This window comes from Antechinus flavipes, chromosome 5, assembly GCF_016432865.1.
Source record: "Antechinus flavipes isolate AdamAnt ecotype Samford, QLD, Australia chromosome 5, AdamAnt_v2, whole genome shotgun sequence".
Lineage (NCBI taxonomy): Eukaryota > Metazoa > Chordata > Mammalia > Dasyuromorphia > Dasyuridae > Antechinus > Antechinus flavipes.
The window spans coordinates 91139928-91158479 of record NC_067402.1 but is presented as its reverse complement, the minus strand read 5'-3'; the positions used below and the strand labels follow the sequence as shown (position 1 = coordinate 91158479).

The 18552-nt window shown below is 34.4% G+C and overlaps 1 protein-coding gene across 2 annotated transcripts; it reads left to right on the top strand.

The window, feature by feature from the left end:
- Positions 1-255: 255 nt before the first annotated feature.
- Positions 256-17748, top strand: LOC127538246 (GTPase IMAP family member 7-like). Of its 2 annotated transcripts, XM_051961904.1 has the most exons (4): positions 256-346; positions 12845-12877; positions 13215-13247; positions 15871-17748. In XM_051961904.1, exons 2-4 carry the CDS (start codon positions 12845-12847, stop codon positions 16756-16758), a joined length of 954 nt encoding a protein of 317 aa, XP_051817864.1. In that variant the 5' UTR covers positions 256-346; the 3' UTR covers positions 16759-17748. The 2 variants fall into 2 exon arrangements, with proteins under 2 accessions (XP_051817864.1, XP_051817863.1); XM_051961903.1 differs by lacking the exon at positions 256-346 and having other exon boundaries at positions 11162-12877.
- Positions 17749-18552: the final 804 nt, after the last annotated feature.

Genomic DNA, 18552 nt, shown 5'->3' with positions numbered 1-18552 from the left:
ATTTATGTCAGCTTATATCCTGTAACTTTGCTAAAATAGTTCATTTTTTCAATTATTTTTTTAGTAGACTCTCCAAGATCTTCCAAATATACCATCATATCATCTATAAAAACTGGTAGTTTTGCATGGTTTCATTCCTTTAATTTAATCCTGATCTTTTCATCAGAAATGATAAGACTTTATATATAGCATACTGCCTCATGAGGGCTCCACTGTTCATAGGTTAAAAGTACACTGTGAGTTTTCTGAAGTTAAGACAACTTTTGTTTTTAGGAGCCAAAGTGAAAGCAACACTTCAGATTGTTTTACCAGCCCAGAGGAGAAGACGATTTCTACCTTTCTGAAGGTGAGTCTGTTTAGGATCTGGGAAATAGCAGGGAACCTCGAGAAAGGTTTGCTGAATTAGAAGAGTTTCAAGAAAAGGAGCAGGAATTTCAAGATTTAGGATCTTGATAGGAAGCGTTTGATGCACTTTGGCTAATTTCTTTTCCCTTTAAGGGATTAGCAGTCTACTTATCTTCCATTGCACAGCTTTCTGTCACCAAACATTAAAGAATCAAATAGATATTGTTGTAATGATCACAATATTTTTTTCTCCCTCATGATTTCCTGTGCCATTGTTGAGATTGGGAAAGGGGACCCCAGGAGTTTGGAGTCATAGACCAGTGTCATGAGGTATTTCAAAAGAATTCGCAGGTTTGAACCCATTTCTTTGTCAAAGGGAAAAGTTTTATTGAAATTATAATACCATTACAAGAGGACTAAAATGCAAGAGAATTTAGCAAGAGATAGGCGGGAAAGGGATAGATTTATACAAAATTGGTTCACAGCTTCATGTTGCTTATTTACTAATTTTAAGGCTTACAAGTAGGTTTGAAGAGTGATCTCAGGAATTTGGTTATCACTGATCACCAGATTATATTTGCTGATTTTATGGCTTACAGGCAAGTTTGAGGGGTGGTCTCTTAGGAACTTGGTCATTACTGACCAATAGATTATCTTTCTTTCAGTAATGTTTGTAAGACTATTCTAAGACCAGAAGACTTTGAAATCTTTGCAGACAGATTGTTAGAACGAGGTCAGAGGGTTTCAGAATCACTAATATATCTTCCCTAAAATCTGAGGGAAGGAATATTACATTTTACAATTATTGACAGACAAGAGCACTCAGGTTAAAAGGGCTTTAGTGTCATTGCTGTTTCCCCTTTATCACCATAAGTAATGGTCAAAGACCTCACATATTCATTGATACCCTGCAATGACTATAAATATGGATAAAACTTTAAACTAGGAACATGTGAATTCAGAAGTTACCACAAATATTTGCAAGTTATATGAACTTTGGGCTTTGGTTTAATCGTTTATAAAATAAGGAATTTGGATTTGATAATCTGTAAGGTCCTTCCATGATGTTTAATATAGTTTGGTAACAGTGAATTAGAGCTGGCCTGCTCTGCTCTTATCCCAGAATCTAAATAACAGCTTTGTACACCAAGGACTCATGGAACCAGACTGAAATGCTCAAGAAAGCAGTACTACCTTTTACTCTGTTTGGGCAACTTTATCCACACCGTCCTAGTGCTTCAGGGACATGACAGCATTAAATGGAAAGAGACTGGCTGGTTGCCTAGCTGCTCAGAAAGATTCTCCTAAAGTGTCTGAATCCTTAGTGCAGTCACCAAAGATCAAAGGTCAGCTTTCCAAGTTAAAAACTTGAATGTTTTTTATATAAGGAGGAATAATTGACGATTGGCATGTAGGTTGGGACTAATTCTTAAGAAATAAATTCACAAGAGACTAATTACTAAATTAGAAAGAGAATTGGTTTCAAATAGAAGATTGGTCTGGTAAAATAACAGATACAAATCCTCCCATCTGAGAGTTAGAATTTTCACTCAGAAAAGCAAATTGCAAATTAGAAGATATTTGGTGATAATGAACTTAAGTTAAAGCAAGCATTTAATATTACTAAATTATTACTAAAATATCTTTTGTGTTTTTTATTTAGATTTCTTCACCCTTATATCCTCTATCCTCTTTCCCCTCTTATATCTCCCATCTGCCAGGGAACAACCATTAAAACAACTACATTAACAAAGAAAGAAACAGAAGAAAGAAAGAAACCATAAAAAATGATCTACACATTGATATTATATTGATATTATATCTTGTATTCCACATTTGTTAATGCTGACCTCTATTTTCTCTTTTTCAAGGCCAAAATTGTAAGTCATTATTTCATGTCATTTAGTTTTAATTGCTTTGTTTTTTATTTTGTGGTGGCTATTAAAAACATTGTATCTCTGTCACTTCTCACTTTCCTTTTGCATCAGCTTATTTTATTTTCACATTTCTCTGGCTTCATTAAGAGCATTGCTTTTGGGGCCCCTAGTTGGTGTAGAGGAAAAAGCATTAACCTTGAAGTCAGGAGGACCTGAGTTCGAATCTGGCCTCAAATATTTAACACTTCCTAGCTGTGTGACCCTGGGCAAGTTACTTCACCACAATTGCCTCACCAAAAAAAAAAAAAAAAAGACCATTGGGATTTCAATAATATACTTTTATGAAATAAATATGACATTGACATGTTTAAACAAGGATGAGTTTTTTTTTAAGAGAGAAAGAAAATTATAGAACAATTTCAACAATGAGCATGGATACAAAAATCCTAAATAAAGTACTAACTGAAAAAATTACAACCACATATTACAAAGATTATATGTTATTACAAAGTTGGATATACATGAGGAAGGTACAGATTGTTCAACATAAGAAATATTAATAAGTGATTATATCCAATGTAATAAGTATATAATTATATCAATAGATGTAGAAAGAGCTTTCTGTATAGTACAACATCATTTCTAATGAAGACACTTGAAAATGATGAGGGTTGTGAGAGCAATGCATAGTTCCTAAGATTCAAGATGCAAGGCCCATGTGACAAAATTACAATGACGTTCTCTTTTGCTAAAAGATACCTTTTTCACAAGGAAAAGTCAAGATAAAATACAAAGATGATTTTGCAACATGTTCTTGAGGGTGAAAACTTTTTATAGGTCAGAAGAAGAAAGGGAAATAAAGGTGGGATCTAGGGAGTGACAAAGATGTGTATTGAGAAGGTGAAAGACTATCTTGAAGATATTAATGAATCAGTCTGGGAGAAGTGAGTTCTCATCAAGATTGTCTGGGAAATTTGAGTTCCCCTCATAATTGGCTAGAACTAACTTCCTTTGTGCATGTAATTTTGGATGATATTCACATTGTGTCTGTCTAAACTATGGTAATAAGACAGTCTGGGAAAAGCTGACCCATCTGTGTACTGACTTTGTTTGATAGTAGGAGTAGATGGACTTGTTTTAGCATAGTCTAAAAGAAAGAGAATATGCTGGTTTTAGAATTCACATAGAAAATATTGGTAGAGTTGAATTTTTCCCTTAAAATGATAAAAAGCATTTATCTACAACAATCAGCAAGGATAATTCATAATGAGGAAAAGCTAAAAGTCTTCTTAGTGAGATCAGTTATGAAACAAATATGTCCACCATCATTCATATTGGGAATCCTGTCAATAGCAATGAGAAAAGAAAAGGAAATAGCAGGAATCAGCATAGGGAAAGAAGTAATTAAACTCTCTTTTTTTCAGATGGTATGATGATATACTTTTTTTTATTAATTAAAGCTTTTTATTTACAAAGCATATGCATGAGTAATTTTTCCAACGTTGACTCTTGCATAACCTTTTGTTACAAATTTTCCTCTTTTTCCCCCCATCCCTTCTCCTATCTGGCAGGTAGTCCAATACATGTTAAATATATTGAAATACATGTTAGATATAATATGTGTATATATATTTATACAGTTATCTAGTTGTGCAAGAAAATCAGATCAAGAAGGAAGAAAAAAAACTGAGAAAAAAACAAAACAAAATGCAAGCAAATGACAACATAGAGAGTGAGAAAGCTATGTTGTGTTCCACCCTCTGTTCCCATAGTTCTCTCCCTGGGTGTATATGGTTCTCTTCATCACTGCACAAGTGGAATTGGTTTGAATCATCTCAGTGTTGAAGAGAGCCACATCCGTCAGAATTGATCATCATATAGTCTTCTTGTTGTCCTGTATAATGATCTCCTGGTTCTGTTCATTTCACTTAGCATCAGTTCATGTAGGTCTCTCCATGCCTCTCTAAAATCATCCTGCTGGTTGTTTCTTACAGAACAATAGTATTCCATAGCATTCATATGCCATAATTTATTCAGCCATTCTCCAATTGATGGGCATCCACTCAGTTTCCAATTTCTTGCCACTACAAAGAGTGCTACCACAAACATTTTGGCACATACAGGTCCCTTTCTCTTCTTTAGTATCTCTTTGGGGTATAAGCCCAGTAAAAACACTGCTGGATCAAAGGGTATGCACAATTTGATAATTTTTTGAGCATAACTCCAAATTGCTCTCCAGAATGGCTGGATGTATTCACAATTCCACCAACAATGTATTAATGTCCCTATTTTCCCACATCCCCTCCAACATTCTACATTACCTTTCCCTGTCATTCTAGTCAATCTGACAGTGTGTAGTGATATCTCAGAGTTGTCTTAATTTGCATTACTTTGATCAATAATGATTCGAAGCACCTTTTCAGGTGGCTACAAATAGTTTCAATATCTTCATCTGAAAATTGTCTGTTCATATCCATTGATCATTTGTCAATAGGACAATGGCTTGAATATTATAAATTTCAACTAATTCTCTATATATTTTAGAAATGAGGTCTTTATCAGATGCATAGGATGTAAAAATATTTTGCCAGTTTATTGCTTTCCTTCTAATCTTGTCTGCATTAGTTTTGTTTGTACATAAACTTTTTAACTTAATATAATCAAAATTATCTATTTTATGACCAATAATGGTCTCTAGTTCTTCTTTGGTCACAAATTCCTTCTTCCTCCACAAATCTGAGAGATAAACTACTCTGTGTTCTTCTAATTTGTTTATAGCATCATTCTTTATGTCTAGATCATGAACCCATTTCAATCTTCTCTTGGTATGCATTGTTAAATGTGAGTCTATGCCTACTTTTTGCCATACTAGCTTCCAAATTTCCCAGTATTTTTTGTCAAATAATGAATTCTTATCCCAAAAGCTGGAGTCTTTGGTTTTATCAACTGATATAGTCATTGACTATGCTGTTCTGTAAACCTAACCTATTCCACTGATCAACTAGTCTATTCCTTAGCCAGTACTAAATGGTTTTGATGACCACTACTTTATAATATAGTATTAGATCTGATACAGCTAGGCCATCTTCATTTTATTTTTTTTTCATTAGTTCCCTTGAAATTCTTGATCTTTTGTTCTTCCAGATGAATTTTGTTGTTATTTTTTCCAGTTCAGTAAAATAGTTTCTTGGGAGTTTGATTGGTATAGCACTAAATAAATAGATTAGTTTAGGGAGTATTGTCATCTTTATTATATTTGCTCAACCTATCCACGAGCACTTGATATTTTTCCAATTGCTATTTTCCAATAAAGATGACTTTATTCATCTGTAAAGTGTTTTTTTTTTTTTTACTCATATAACTCCTGAGCCTCCCTTGGAAGATAGATTCCCAAATATTTTATCCTATCGACAATTATTTTAAATGGATTTCTCTTTGCATCTCTTCTGTTGGATTTTGTTAGAGATATACAAAAATGCTGATGATCTATGTGAATTTATTTTGTATTCTGAAACTTTGCTAAAGTTGTGGATTATTTCTAATAGCTTTTTAGTTGATTCTCTGGGGTTCTCTAAGTTTAGCATCATACCATCTACAAAAAGCGATACTTTGGTTTCCTCATTACCTACTCTAATTCCTTTGATCTCTTTTACTTCTCTTATTGCCAAAGCTAGTATTTCTAATGCAATATTGAATAGTAATGGTGATAGTGAGCAACCTTGTTTCACCCCTGATCTAATGGGGAATGGTTCTAGTTTATCCCCATTATATATGATGCTTGTTGATGGTTTTAAATAGATGCTATTCGCTCTTTTAAAGAAAAGTCCATTTATTTTTATACTCTCTATTGTTCTTAATAGGAATGGGTGTTGGATTTTGTTGTGATCTAGTTCAGATGGATCTGAATCAGTCCCTGTTTGGGCGCCAAAATGTGGTGAGCTTCTTCCCAAATGCAGCCAGGTGATGAAAGTTCAGATCTTTTATTATCTCCAATATAGCCCGGTTAGCTTAGAGACCTATCTCTCTGCTTGGTTCCAAGAGCTCTTGCCACTTGGTCCTTTGCTTTCTGCCTCTGCTTTCTTCAGCCTCCAGAGCCAGCACCACTCTTCATGTCATTCCAGTGAAATCTCTCCAAGAGCCTCTGTCTGTTTCTTTTATGCAAGAGGGAAGAATTGTGGGATACGAGAGAGAGGGATTATGGGTTTTCTCCCATAGTGCTCTCTGGTCCTAAGAGCTTCAAGGGAGGTGTGAACTCAAAGTTACAAAGTTTACTTTGTGAAGCTGGCATACTTGTGAACTCCAATGAGTAAAGGTGTGAACACAAGCCTTGTATTAATTAGTTCTACTTAGTACCTTGTTTCAGGTTCTGCCCAAAACATCTTCTTGTAAGATTAGATCAAATCTAATTAGTTATCAGTTTGTAAGTATTCCAACAGGATTTTATCAAATGCTTTTTCTGCATCTATTAAGATAATCATATGGTTTTTGTTATTTTGGTTATTGATATAGTCAATTATGCAAATAGTTTTCCTACTATTGAAACAGCCCTGCTTTCCTGGTGTAAATACTACTTGATCATGGTGTATTATCCTGGGGATGATTATCTGTAATCTCTTTGCTAATATTTTGTTTGAGATTTTTGCATCAATATTCATTAGGAAGATTGTTCTATAATTTTCTTTCTCTGTTTTCATCCTACCTGGTTTAGATATCAATACCATGTCTGTATCATAAAAGGAATTGGCAGGAATCCTTCATTCTCTGTTTTTTTCAAATAGTTTATATAGTATTGCAGTTAATTATTCTTTAAATGTTTGGTAGGGTCCTGGGGATCTTTTCTTAGGGAGTTGATCAATAGCTTATTCTATTTCTTTTTCTAAAATGGGATTATTTAAGTCATTTATTTCCTCTTCTGTTAATCTAGGTAATCTATATTTTTGTACGTATTCCTCCATTTCACTTAGGTTGTCAAATTTATTGGCATAAAGTTGGACATGGCATGATATTGGCATGAAGTAACTCCTGATAATTGCTCTAATTTCCTCTTCATTGGTGGATAGTTCTCCCTTTTCATTTTTGAGACTAATAATTTGATTTTCCTCTTTCCTTTTTCTAATCAAATTAAATAAAGGTTTATCTATTTTGTTGATTAACCCTTAGTTTAATTTATTAATTCAATAGTTTTTTTTTAGTTTTAATTTTATTGATCTCTCCTTTTATTTTTAGAATTTCAAGTTTGGTATTTGATTGGAGGTTTTAATTTGTTCTTTTTCTATCTTTTTTAGTTGCAAATCCAATTTATTGATCTTCTTTTTCTCTATTTTATGCAAGTAAGCCTCTATAGATATAGAGTCTGCTATCTGCTTATGTTTTATGGGAGAGTTAACCCCATTCACATTTACAGTTAAAACTACTAATTCTGTGGGAAATGAATATAAACTGCTTGCATTTTTGTTTTTCTTCCCGGGTTATTTATACCTTCTGTATTCAATTCTCCCTGTGCAACAAGAAAACTGTTCGGTTCTGCACACATATATTGTATCTAGGATATACTGCAACCCATTCAACATGTAAAGGACTGCTTGACATCTAGGGGAAGGGGTGGAGGGAGGGAGGGGAAAAATCAGAACAGAAATGAATGCAAGGGATAATGCTGTAAAAAATTACCCTGGCATGCGTTCTATCAATAAAAAGTTATTTACAAAAAAAAACCCTACTAATTCTGTATTTCCTACCACTTTATTAACCCGAAATTATACTTTTCTCTTTTCTTTTTCCTTTTCCCTTCTTACCAGTATTTTACTTATGAGCACTACTTGCCTCAAGCAGTCATCCCTTTTAGAGAATCTCCCCCTTTCTTATACCTTTCCCCTACTATTTTTCTTTTCCCTTCTATTTGGCCTACCCCTTCCTTTTTTCCCTTTCCCCTCCCACTTTTCTAAAAGATGAGAGATGTTTCTTGGTGAAACTACATATATCTAATATTCTTTCTTTGGGCCAAATCTGATGAGAGTAAGATCCGCACAATATTCGTCAACCTCCCTTCTGTCCCTCAATTATAGTGTGTTTTCTTTGCCTCTTCCTGAGATTTAATTTCCCTCATTTCACCTCCACTCTCCCCTCCTTTTTTCTGTTACAATCCCCTTTCCAGCTCTAGTTTATTTTTTATAACAATAAAATCAGATTATACATGTATCCTCAATGTATATCCATAACAGAAATACAGTTCTCAAGAGTTTTTTTTTTTTTTTATCTTTTTATGCTTCTTTTGAGTTCTATATTTGGAGGTCACATTTTTTGTTTAGCTCTGGTCTTTCCTCAAAAATACATGGAACTCACCAGTTTCAATGAATGTCCATCTTCTTTCCTGAAAGAAAATGTTCAGTTTAGCAGGGTAATTTATCCTTGGCTATATTCCAAGATCCTTCATCTTTTGGAATATCAGATTCCAGGCCCTTCGATCCTTTAAAGTGGAAGCTGCTAGGTACTGAGTCATCCTTATTGTGGCTCCTCATCATTTGAATTGTTTCTTTCTGGCTACTTGTAATGTTTTTTACCTTGCCCAATAGTTCTCAAATTTAGCCACAATATTCCTTGGGGTTTTAATTTTGGGGTCTATTTCAGGAGGCATTTGGTGAATTCTTTCAATGGTCATTTTACCTTCTGTTTCTGTGATATCCAGGCAGTTCTCATTGATGATTTCCTGAAAAATAGTATCTAGGTTCTTTCTTTAATCATGTATTTTAGGGAGTCTAATAACCCTTAGATTGTTTCTCCTACATCTATTTCCCAGGTTGGTTATTTTCCCAGTTAAATATTTTAATTTTTTTTCTTTTTTTTTTCCTTTTGCTTGACTGATTCTTATCTTATTGAGTCATTCATTTCCATTTGTTCAATTCTGAATTTTAGTGTGTTATTTTCTTTATTTACTTTTTTTTTTTTACTTATTTTTGTATTTGTTCAATTGAATTTTTAAATGAGTTGTTTTGTTCTATGGATTTTTTTTCCATTTCACAAATTCTGTTTTTTAATAAGTTATTTTCTTTTTCTGTTTCACAAATTCTGTTTTTCTGGGAGTTGCTTTCTTTTTCCATTTTATCAAATCTATCTTTTAATGAGTTATATGTTTTTTTCCATTTCACTAAGTTTATTTTGCATTGCCTTTTCCAAATCCTCTTGCAACTCTTTCTTTTCCTTTCCCCATTTTTCTTCTAGCTCTCTTTTAAGATCCTTTTAAAATTTCTTCTAGGAGAGCCTTGTGTGATAGGGACCATGTTATATTACTTTTTGGGTCTTCATCTGGAGATAATCTGCCTTTAGTCTCCTCAGGGTTTGAAATCTGTTCTTCTCTTTCACCATAAAAACTGTCCATTGTTAGAGTCCTCTTTGATTTTTTTTTTTTACTTATTTTTTCAAGTTAAGTTAAGGTCTGCCTTTAGGGTGAGAGAGGTTTTCCAAGAGACCCAGTTGCTCTGGGTCAGTGCTGATTCATTCCTGGTACTGGATGGGCATGGCCAAATCCCATGAGATTCTGGTGTTTAGGGATTCACAACTGATCTTTTATGTTTGTGTTGAATATTTTATAACTTCTCTGCTGATACTGGCTTGCAACCAGGGCTTAGTCACCAACACAGCTGTAGATTCCTATAGATTCCTCCCCGTTAGATTCTCTGCCATGTAGAGTCTGCAATGCTGGTGGAATCAGCAATGCCCTAGAATTCTGTGCTGTCTGTGCTGACATTTGTGGCCAGCTATTTATGTTAGGATGCCTCACTCCCATTTCAGACTGAAGCAGGTATTTTCTGATTTGTTTTCTCCCGTAAATTCTCTGCCACACAGGAACTACATGACCTGGGACTCTGAGCTGTCTGTGCTGGTTGGTTGTGCTATCTGCCTCCCTCCCATTTTTCTGATGATCTTTGAAATTATCTTCTGCTGATAATTTGTTGCACTCCCAATATTTGTGGGTTCTGTTAGTCCAGAGCTAATTCAGAGGCTGGATTTTGTAATTATTGTGAGGGTTGTAAAGAAGGTCAGAGAGAACCATGTGTCATCTCCCTCATCTTAGCTCTGCCCCCAGAAATCCAGTATGATGATATTCTTAGAAAATCCTAAAGACTCAACTTAAATGTTAGTTGAAACAATTAAAATTTTAGCCAATTAGTAGGTTATTAAATAAGTTCACATAATCATCAGCATCCTTGTATATCACAAATAAAATCCTTTAAGAAGACATAGTAAAAGATATACCCTTGAAAAAACTCTAGATATTATAAAATACTTGGGAGTACACTTGGTAGAACAAAATCACAAAAATAAAATCAGATTTATATCACAAAAATAAAGTCAAATTTATATAATTGGAGAAATATTAATTGTTCAAAACTAAGCAGGATGAATATAATAAGAATGACAATTTTTCCAAACCAATTGAGTGCCATTTCAAATAAATTGCCAAAAAAAAGTTACTGAGTTTTAAAAAATAGCAAAATTAATGTGGAAGAACAAAAAGTCAGGAATGTAAAAGGATCTAATTTAAAAATATATAGGAAAGAGGTTTAACAATACCTGATCTAAAACTATAAGGCAGTAATCACTAGAACTATCTGATACTTGCTAAGAAATGCACAGATCAATGCAACAGACTAGACATACAATTTACAGTAGCAAATAAATATAGTAACCTTACATCCTACAAATGTAAAGACATATTTTGGGGAAAAAAATTTTTTTGGTAAAAACTCTTGGCAAAAGTGGAAAACAGTTAAGCAGAAATTGGCCACAGACGAATATCTTGCATCATTTACAAAAATAAGGCCAAAATGGATACATAATCATTACTTTTTATAGCAAACATGTATATTCTTATATTCATGTAGTACAATTTATCTCTTCCTCAGTTAAATGGAATCTCTTATAATTATAGTTAATTATACTTCTTTGCTACTTCAGATAGTAGCAAAACATTCATTAGAAAAATTTCTTGCTGTGATTGCTGAAAGAATTGCTCTTCTTTGCTCTAAGTATATTTCTGCCAATAATTGTATTAGTTATTATAATCTAAGAATTATAGAAGTTAGAGCTGAAAATGACAATAGAGACCTTCAAAAGAAGATTTAGAGAGGCTAAATAATATGCTCAGAATCACAGAGTCTGTACACAGTACACTTGGTTGAAACCAGTTCCCCAAATTCAGTTCTTTTCTCCTTCTATCTCTCGCCATTATGAAATAATGATGAAGAAACACGAAAACATCCTTGTCTTTTATTCCCCCTTTTCTAGATTCGAAGTAAACTATCAACCACTCTTTTGTGTTTGCTATTTACAAATTGCAGCTACTTTCATTAGTATAGCAATGATCCTTAAAACCTGACAACTTAAATATAATTTCAGATAAAGCAAGGTATAAAGAAGAGTCATTCAGGCTAATTTTACACACCCAAATTGTTAACTAGATTGCAAATTCCTTGAGAGGAGGGACTGTTTCATTTTTGTATTTGTAACTCGAAGACTGAGTACATCAAGCTTACTCCTGAAGACTGCATTCTCAAGCAGCTTGATACCTCCCAAATGGGTGGTTTATTCTCTCATTTGTCAGCAATCTTGGCAAGGCAGAGTAGTAAGTAAACCCTTAATTCTTCAGTGATCCTTTCAGAACTTTTCCCTGCCGTGATCACTTTAAAAACATTTTCTCTTCCTGACAGTTCATTTCATCCTTGTCCTTATCTTTCTTCTTGTCATCCACAAACCTGTTCATCCACCCTCCCCACAAGCCTAATTAATCCATTTAGTGTCCAGACTCATAGGCTTCTTACCCTCAATCTTTAATTCCTTCAAATTCATTGTTTTTCTAGATTCTGATCCTCTAAAGTTCCTATAGCTTCTGATTCCATTATGCTAAAAATGTTAGGATTAATCCTATCTCTGCTTCCCCCCTTCCTTACTTAATTCCTAAATTTACCCCATGTACCAGAAATCCTAGTTATGACTCTAATGGAATACTTTCATCCCTGAAGGAATACAAAGGGCTTCTTGCCATTGGGCCCTCTTTTGTCTAGATTTTACACAAGCAAATGATTAATCATTAGTATTCACTTTGCAGATGAAAATTCATCTTTTCTTAATATACTGGATTAAAAGATTATATACATATAAGAGGAAAAGATCTGATTCATCTAATAGTCACTGATATGAGCAGACAGGCTTGGGCATGGGGCCATGCCTGGCAGGGGCCTCATATGTGGAATCCTCTTCCCTTTACAGAGTCTTTCAAGGTCCTGTTCAAGCTACATTTGTTGTTTACAATGTGCAAAACACTACTAGCTTCAGGGGAATTGCAGAGACATATACGTGACATAGGTCCTGCCTTCAAGTTCTGAATCTACCATTGGGAATACAGATTGAACCCAGATGACTGCAAGAAAAGTCACATAGATGCCTTAAAAGCAGATAATATGAGGTATAGAAGTCAAAGGAGAAGCAAATCACTCCTAGAAGAGGTGGTCTAGGAAGGATTCCTACCTAGAGGTTTTATAAGACAATAGAAATTTGCTGATGAATTATGCATGTTTTGCTGTCTGAATGAATTTGTTTTATTTTGTGTTTCCCCAAAACTCCCAAAGATGGGTGCTGCATCGAGTCAACCTGCCACAACAGTGAGTATCACTTTCCTTTATTCCCTCTACATTCCATAGCCAGATCAAAGTCAGCCTTCTCCTATTGTCTGAAAATGCCCTCAAGAAGTTCTGAATCTAATATTGGAAATACAGAATGGACCCAGATGACTGCAAGAAAAGTCACATAGATGTCTTAAAAGCAGATAACATGAGGTATAGAAGTCAAAGCAGAAGCAAATCACTCCTAGAAGAGGTGGTCTAAGAAGGATTTCTACCTAGAAGTTGTATAAGACAATAGAAATTTGCTGATGAATTATGCATGTTTTGCTGTCTGAATGAATTTTTTTTATTTTGTGTTTCCCCAAAACTCCCAAAGATGGGTGCTGCAGCGAATGAACCTGCCACAACAGTAAGTATCACTTTCCTTTATTCCCTCTACATTCCATAACCAGATCAAAGTCAGCCTTCTCCTACAGTCTGAAAATGCCCCCAGAAAGATGGAGTTAGGGATTTCTTTTCATGAGAGAGTATGGAAAGTTCTTTCTCATGTCTTTCCACACCACGATATGGACACTTTCTTCTAAGAGAAACAAAATCTCACTTTATTGTGGACAAAACTTTTTCCAAACCCCATATTTAAAGGCACAATAATCACTTTTGGGGAACACATTAACATATCAGAATTGACCTCAAAGTAAGACAAAAAAATTCTGAATATATAAAATTGAGTCCACATCATCAACTAATTTCATTTCAAATGTGGAATAAGAGACAGGGGTTTCTAAGGACTCTTGGCTTCCTTTTTGTAGCCTTCTCTCACCAGTACTCCATTCTATGCTTTACAACCTCTTATTTCATCCTTCTGCTTCAATCCTTTTGAAAAACCTCTGCAATTGTGTCCCTCTATTGAGAGCCCTTCTTTTCTCTCTTTTCTACTATCCACACTGAGGTATGATAGGTACCACCCATTCAGCATACTGTTTTCAATGGAAAGGTCATTATTGCTTCTATGGGTAGGCAGGTAGGAGTTAAGTGGTTACAGCCCTAGACTGGAATCAGGAAGATCTAATGCTTATAGTTATTTGTTTTGGTAGGGAAGCCACAAAAAAAAGATAGTAAAGGGAAGTGGAAGGCCACTGAAAACAAATTTGCCCATTCTTAGTTTTTGACAAAAGCCAATCCCAGCAAGATAAATGGGGAAAGGAGTAGAGAGTGTTTCCTTCTCTATTGGATCTGATTCAGGAAAAAAAATACCAGCCTATAACATGGAGATCTAAAGAAGCAGATCAGCCAATTCCTGAATCTAAATCAACTGCAACTATAGGAATAGAGAAAAAAAAGAACTAGTTGAAGAGAAGAAGCAATAGCATTTAAAGAGCACCTCCTGCATCTATTTCTGTTTTTGAGATTGTGGAAAGAGAAGGAAAGGAAAAGAATATGCCTTCACTGTCAAGGCTTTTTAGGTCTAACTCTGGGGGAGAAGAGATAGAAACATCAAGCTGAAGACAACAGCACATGACAAATAATAAATTATGTGAAGCAAATTGTGATTTTTCAAGGTGTCCTTAACAGGCTTTCAGATCCTTTTAGGCACTTTTTGAACCATTAGGAAATGTTGTCACCAGATTATAGTGGTGCTTCAGGTATAATCAAGTCATAATCAAGAAGGCTCAATTGTAAGTGTATGCCAAGCTCAATCAATTGAAATGATCATCAACTGTCAGTTGGTTTTTGAATCTAGGTCTTCTGACCCTAAATCTTATATTCATCCTATAGCATTGCCCCAGTAGTAGACAACCAAGCTTATTAAAATAAATTAAAACCTTCAAAAATTAAAATTGAATGAATAAGTGGAATAGGAATAGGGACTGGACTGATGGCTTCACTGGACAAGACAAATCTTTTATTAAATCAAAAGATATTTATTAAGTACTTCCTGTATGCTAGCCATTGGACTTACCACTAAGTATACAAAGGCAAGATCATTTCCATCCTTCAAGTAGCTCACCATTTAATAGGAGAAACATGCAAGCTATTCTGTCAATATATATAGCATAAATTAAAGGTCCTCTCAGAAGGAAGGCATTAAAAATGAAAAGAAAGTATAGTTGAGACTTGAAGGAAGCCAGGAAAGCCAAAACATGAAGAGAGAGATAATTCCAGGGAGGGGAGATAGCCTACGAAAATGCAAAAATGTGGGAAATAGAATGTTTTGTGTAAAGAATAGCAGGAAGACCAGTGTCACTATATTGTAGAGCATTAGTTTTAAAAGACTGGAAAAGTAGGAAGAAGTCAAGTTCTGAAGGGCTTTAAATATCAAAGAGAAGAATTTCTATTTTGATGCCAGAAATAACACAGAGCAACTAGAATTTTTTGAATAGGGAAGAGACTGACATGGTCAGATGAATGCTGTAGGAAGATCCCTCTAAGAACTGAATAGGACGAAGTCCTTGAAACACTTGAAGAAAAGGGGAGAATGTGCAATGGTTCATGCCTGAAAAAAGGAAACTCTCTCTACCAAGCCAAATTCATTCTTTCTTTGTACCTCTCAGTTTTAAATTTTTGCCTAGAGAAATTTTAAGAGACTTACCAGGATACATAGAAAGCGTGTTTAAATGGACAGGGTAGAACACAGGAAATCCTAGCTCCAAGACCTGTTCTCTATCCACTACATTATATTGACTCTTTTAAATGAATAAAGAGTGTAATTAGATGATATTATAAGTTTTGAAAGAAAATAGTGTTCAGTACAGTTGAGTGCCCTTTTCATTAATCTTTAAAAATCATAAATATGTGCTACTCTTTATTCATCTGTTCATAGATCTAATTGAGAAATTTCTGTCTTTTAATATTTATTCAAAAAATTACCCTAGAAAATGTATACCTCTGAGGTTCTGGGACTTTAGGCCAGATTGGAATCAACATCCTTTGCAATTGACTATCTTATTTTCAATAATTTCACTTCTGAAGTTCCATTCCATATTTGTTAACTATTAGATAAGAGTTCTGAATTGGTCAATTTCCCTCCACAGTTCCATGATGATGCCCTGAGAATTGTACTGGTTGGAAAAACTGGAAATGGAAAAAGTGCAGTAGGGAATACCATCCTGGGGAAGGAAGTTTTTATATCTAAAACTATATCACATTCAGTGACCCAGATCTGTGAAAAAGCAGTTGGAACCTGGAAAGGGAAAGACCTTACAGTTGTTGACACACCTGGGTTGTTTGACACAAAGAAGAGTCTAGAAACCACTTCTAAAGAGATCAGTCGCTGTGTCATCTTTTCTTGCCCAGGACCACATGCCATCATTCTGGTTCAGCAACTGGATCGATACACTGATGAAGCAAAACACACTGTCTCTTTGATTAAGGCAATCTTTGGGAAGTCAGCCATGGACTATATGGTCATCTTGTTCACTCGGAAAGATGACTTGGGAGATGGGACCCTAGATGACTTTGTAAGAAATTCTAATGAAGATCTCCAAAATCTTGTCCAAGAGTGTAGTGGAAGACACTGTGCCTTTAATAACAAAGCTGAAGGCAATGAAAGAGAAACACAGGTAAAGGAGCTTATGGACATAATTGAAAAAATGGTAAAGGATAATGAGGGGAAATACTATTCAGATGAAATATACAAGAAAACTAATGAGTCACTGCAAAGACAAAGAGAAGTCTTCAAGGAAATCTATACTGCACAAAGAGATCGTGAGCTGAAAAATATAGAGGAACAATATGCTGACAGATATCCTCTGACAGAAGAGGATCAAAGGGAAAAGGAAAAACAAATAGAAGAGGTAAACAAGGATTATGAGAAAAAAATGAAAAATATAAACACAGATGCTGAGAAGTCTGTATTTGGCCAAATTGTTCAGTATGTGAGGGATAAGATTTCTCAAATTTCTGGTTGGTTTAGAAAATAATGATCCATTGATTTCTTATAAATGGTGATATCTTGGATGTACAGAATTATAACATTATGAAATGGGTAGAAATAGGTCCTACTTCTCTTCATGTCACTGAGAGAAGTGATTTTTAAATGAAAGAGCATTATATGTTGGGGATAGAGCCCCTACTGGGGATTTTCCATATTATATAACTCCCAGAATTGAATTCTGCACTTGTTTTGCCTGATACTTTATTTACCATGTGCCTAAGAAGTAGGCTCTGACACTTCAAACACTTTATGGAAGCAAGTAGCTAATTAGTCATGAATAATTCTGTACATAAATAAGAAATGGCACCGTTTAGCATGGGAGAAATGTTTATGTAGTAAGGAGGACCAGGAGTTGGTCATGGTCCTATCATCATCATAGAAGTCAGATTACTCCTTGGACAGCTTTCTGACTCCTTACTGTCCTGAGTCTGACATGATATTATTCTCCCATATTTATTAATTCTTTTTATGTGTCACCTCCATACTTAACAAATAAACAAAAATTATTCCATTTTCCTCCTAAACATGGCTTTACTTTTCATTTGTGCTCCTGTTCAGCTACTAAGAACTCTTTGCTTTGGCCTATAGGGAATATAAGCTCCCCATTAGCAGGTATTGTTTCACTCATTATACTTGTATTCCCAGGACTATCTACTATATAGCAGATGTGTAATAAATGCTTGTTAATGGTTGTACTTAGCCAAGTTATGTCACTGATATGAGACATTATACTGCCATCTCATTGACTGGGTTCTTCAAAGACCTGAGCTCCATATAGCTTTTCTTTCTCCTCCCCAATTCACTAAATAGGAGAAGTTATTGCTAAAACTGATTGGGTTAACAAGGGAAAATAGAATTATCTTGAGATTTAAATTCCATGGAATAAGTATTGTACTGTGACTAGAGATAGTTGATTATACCTTGTGAAGATGGAAGGATGCTTCATTAAGGAAATAAACATTTATATAATCTATTATGTGCCAGGTACTATACTAAATGCTTTAACAAATATCATCTCATTTGCTCCTAAATACAACTATGTAAGATAAGTGCCATTATTAGTCCCATTTTATATTTGAAGAAACTAAAATAAAAGTTAATGAGGGGGTTCTAAAAAACATGGCAATAAATGTTTGTGGTAGCTCTTTTTGTAGTGGCAAGGAACTGGAAATTGAACAAATAATCATCAGTTGGGGAATGGCTGAACAAATTATGGTATATTAATGAATTGGAATATTATTGTTCTATAAGAAATGATGAGAGTTGATTTCAGAAAATCTTGGAAAGACTTACATGAACTGATACAAAAGGAAGTGAGTAGAACAAGAGAATATTGTACACAGTAAAAATAAGATTATATGACAGTCAACTGTGATAGACTAGTTTCTTTTCAACAATGAGGTGATTCAATTGAAATCATATTATCTACCTTTTCAGTGAGTAAGGGAAGGGAATGGGAAGGGCAGAGAAATTTAGAACTGAAAATCTAAAAAGAAAAGAACACCTAAAATAAGTAAATTATATTTTTAAAAATAAAACAAAGTTGTCTATCCAAGTCTTTTAAATATCTATTAGGTAATAGATTCTATTCTTATAAAGTTAAATCAGATTTTAAAAAATAATAACTTTTTAGTTTTCAAAATACATGCAAAGATAGTTTTCAACATTCACCCTTGCAAAACCTTGTGTTTCATATTTTTTTCTCTCTCTCCCCTACACCCTCTCCCCCTAAACAGCAAGTAAGATCCAATATAGGTGAAACATGTGCAATTCCTCTAAA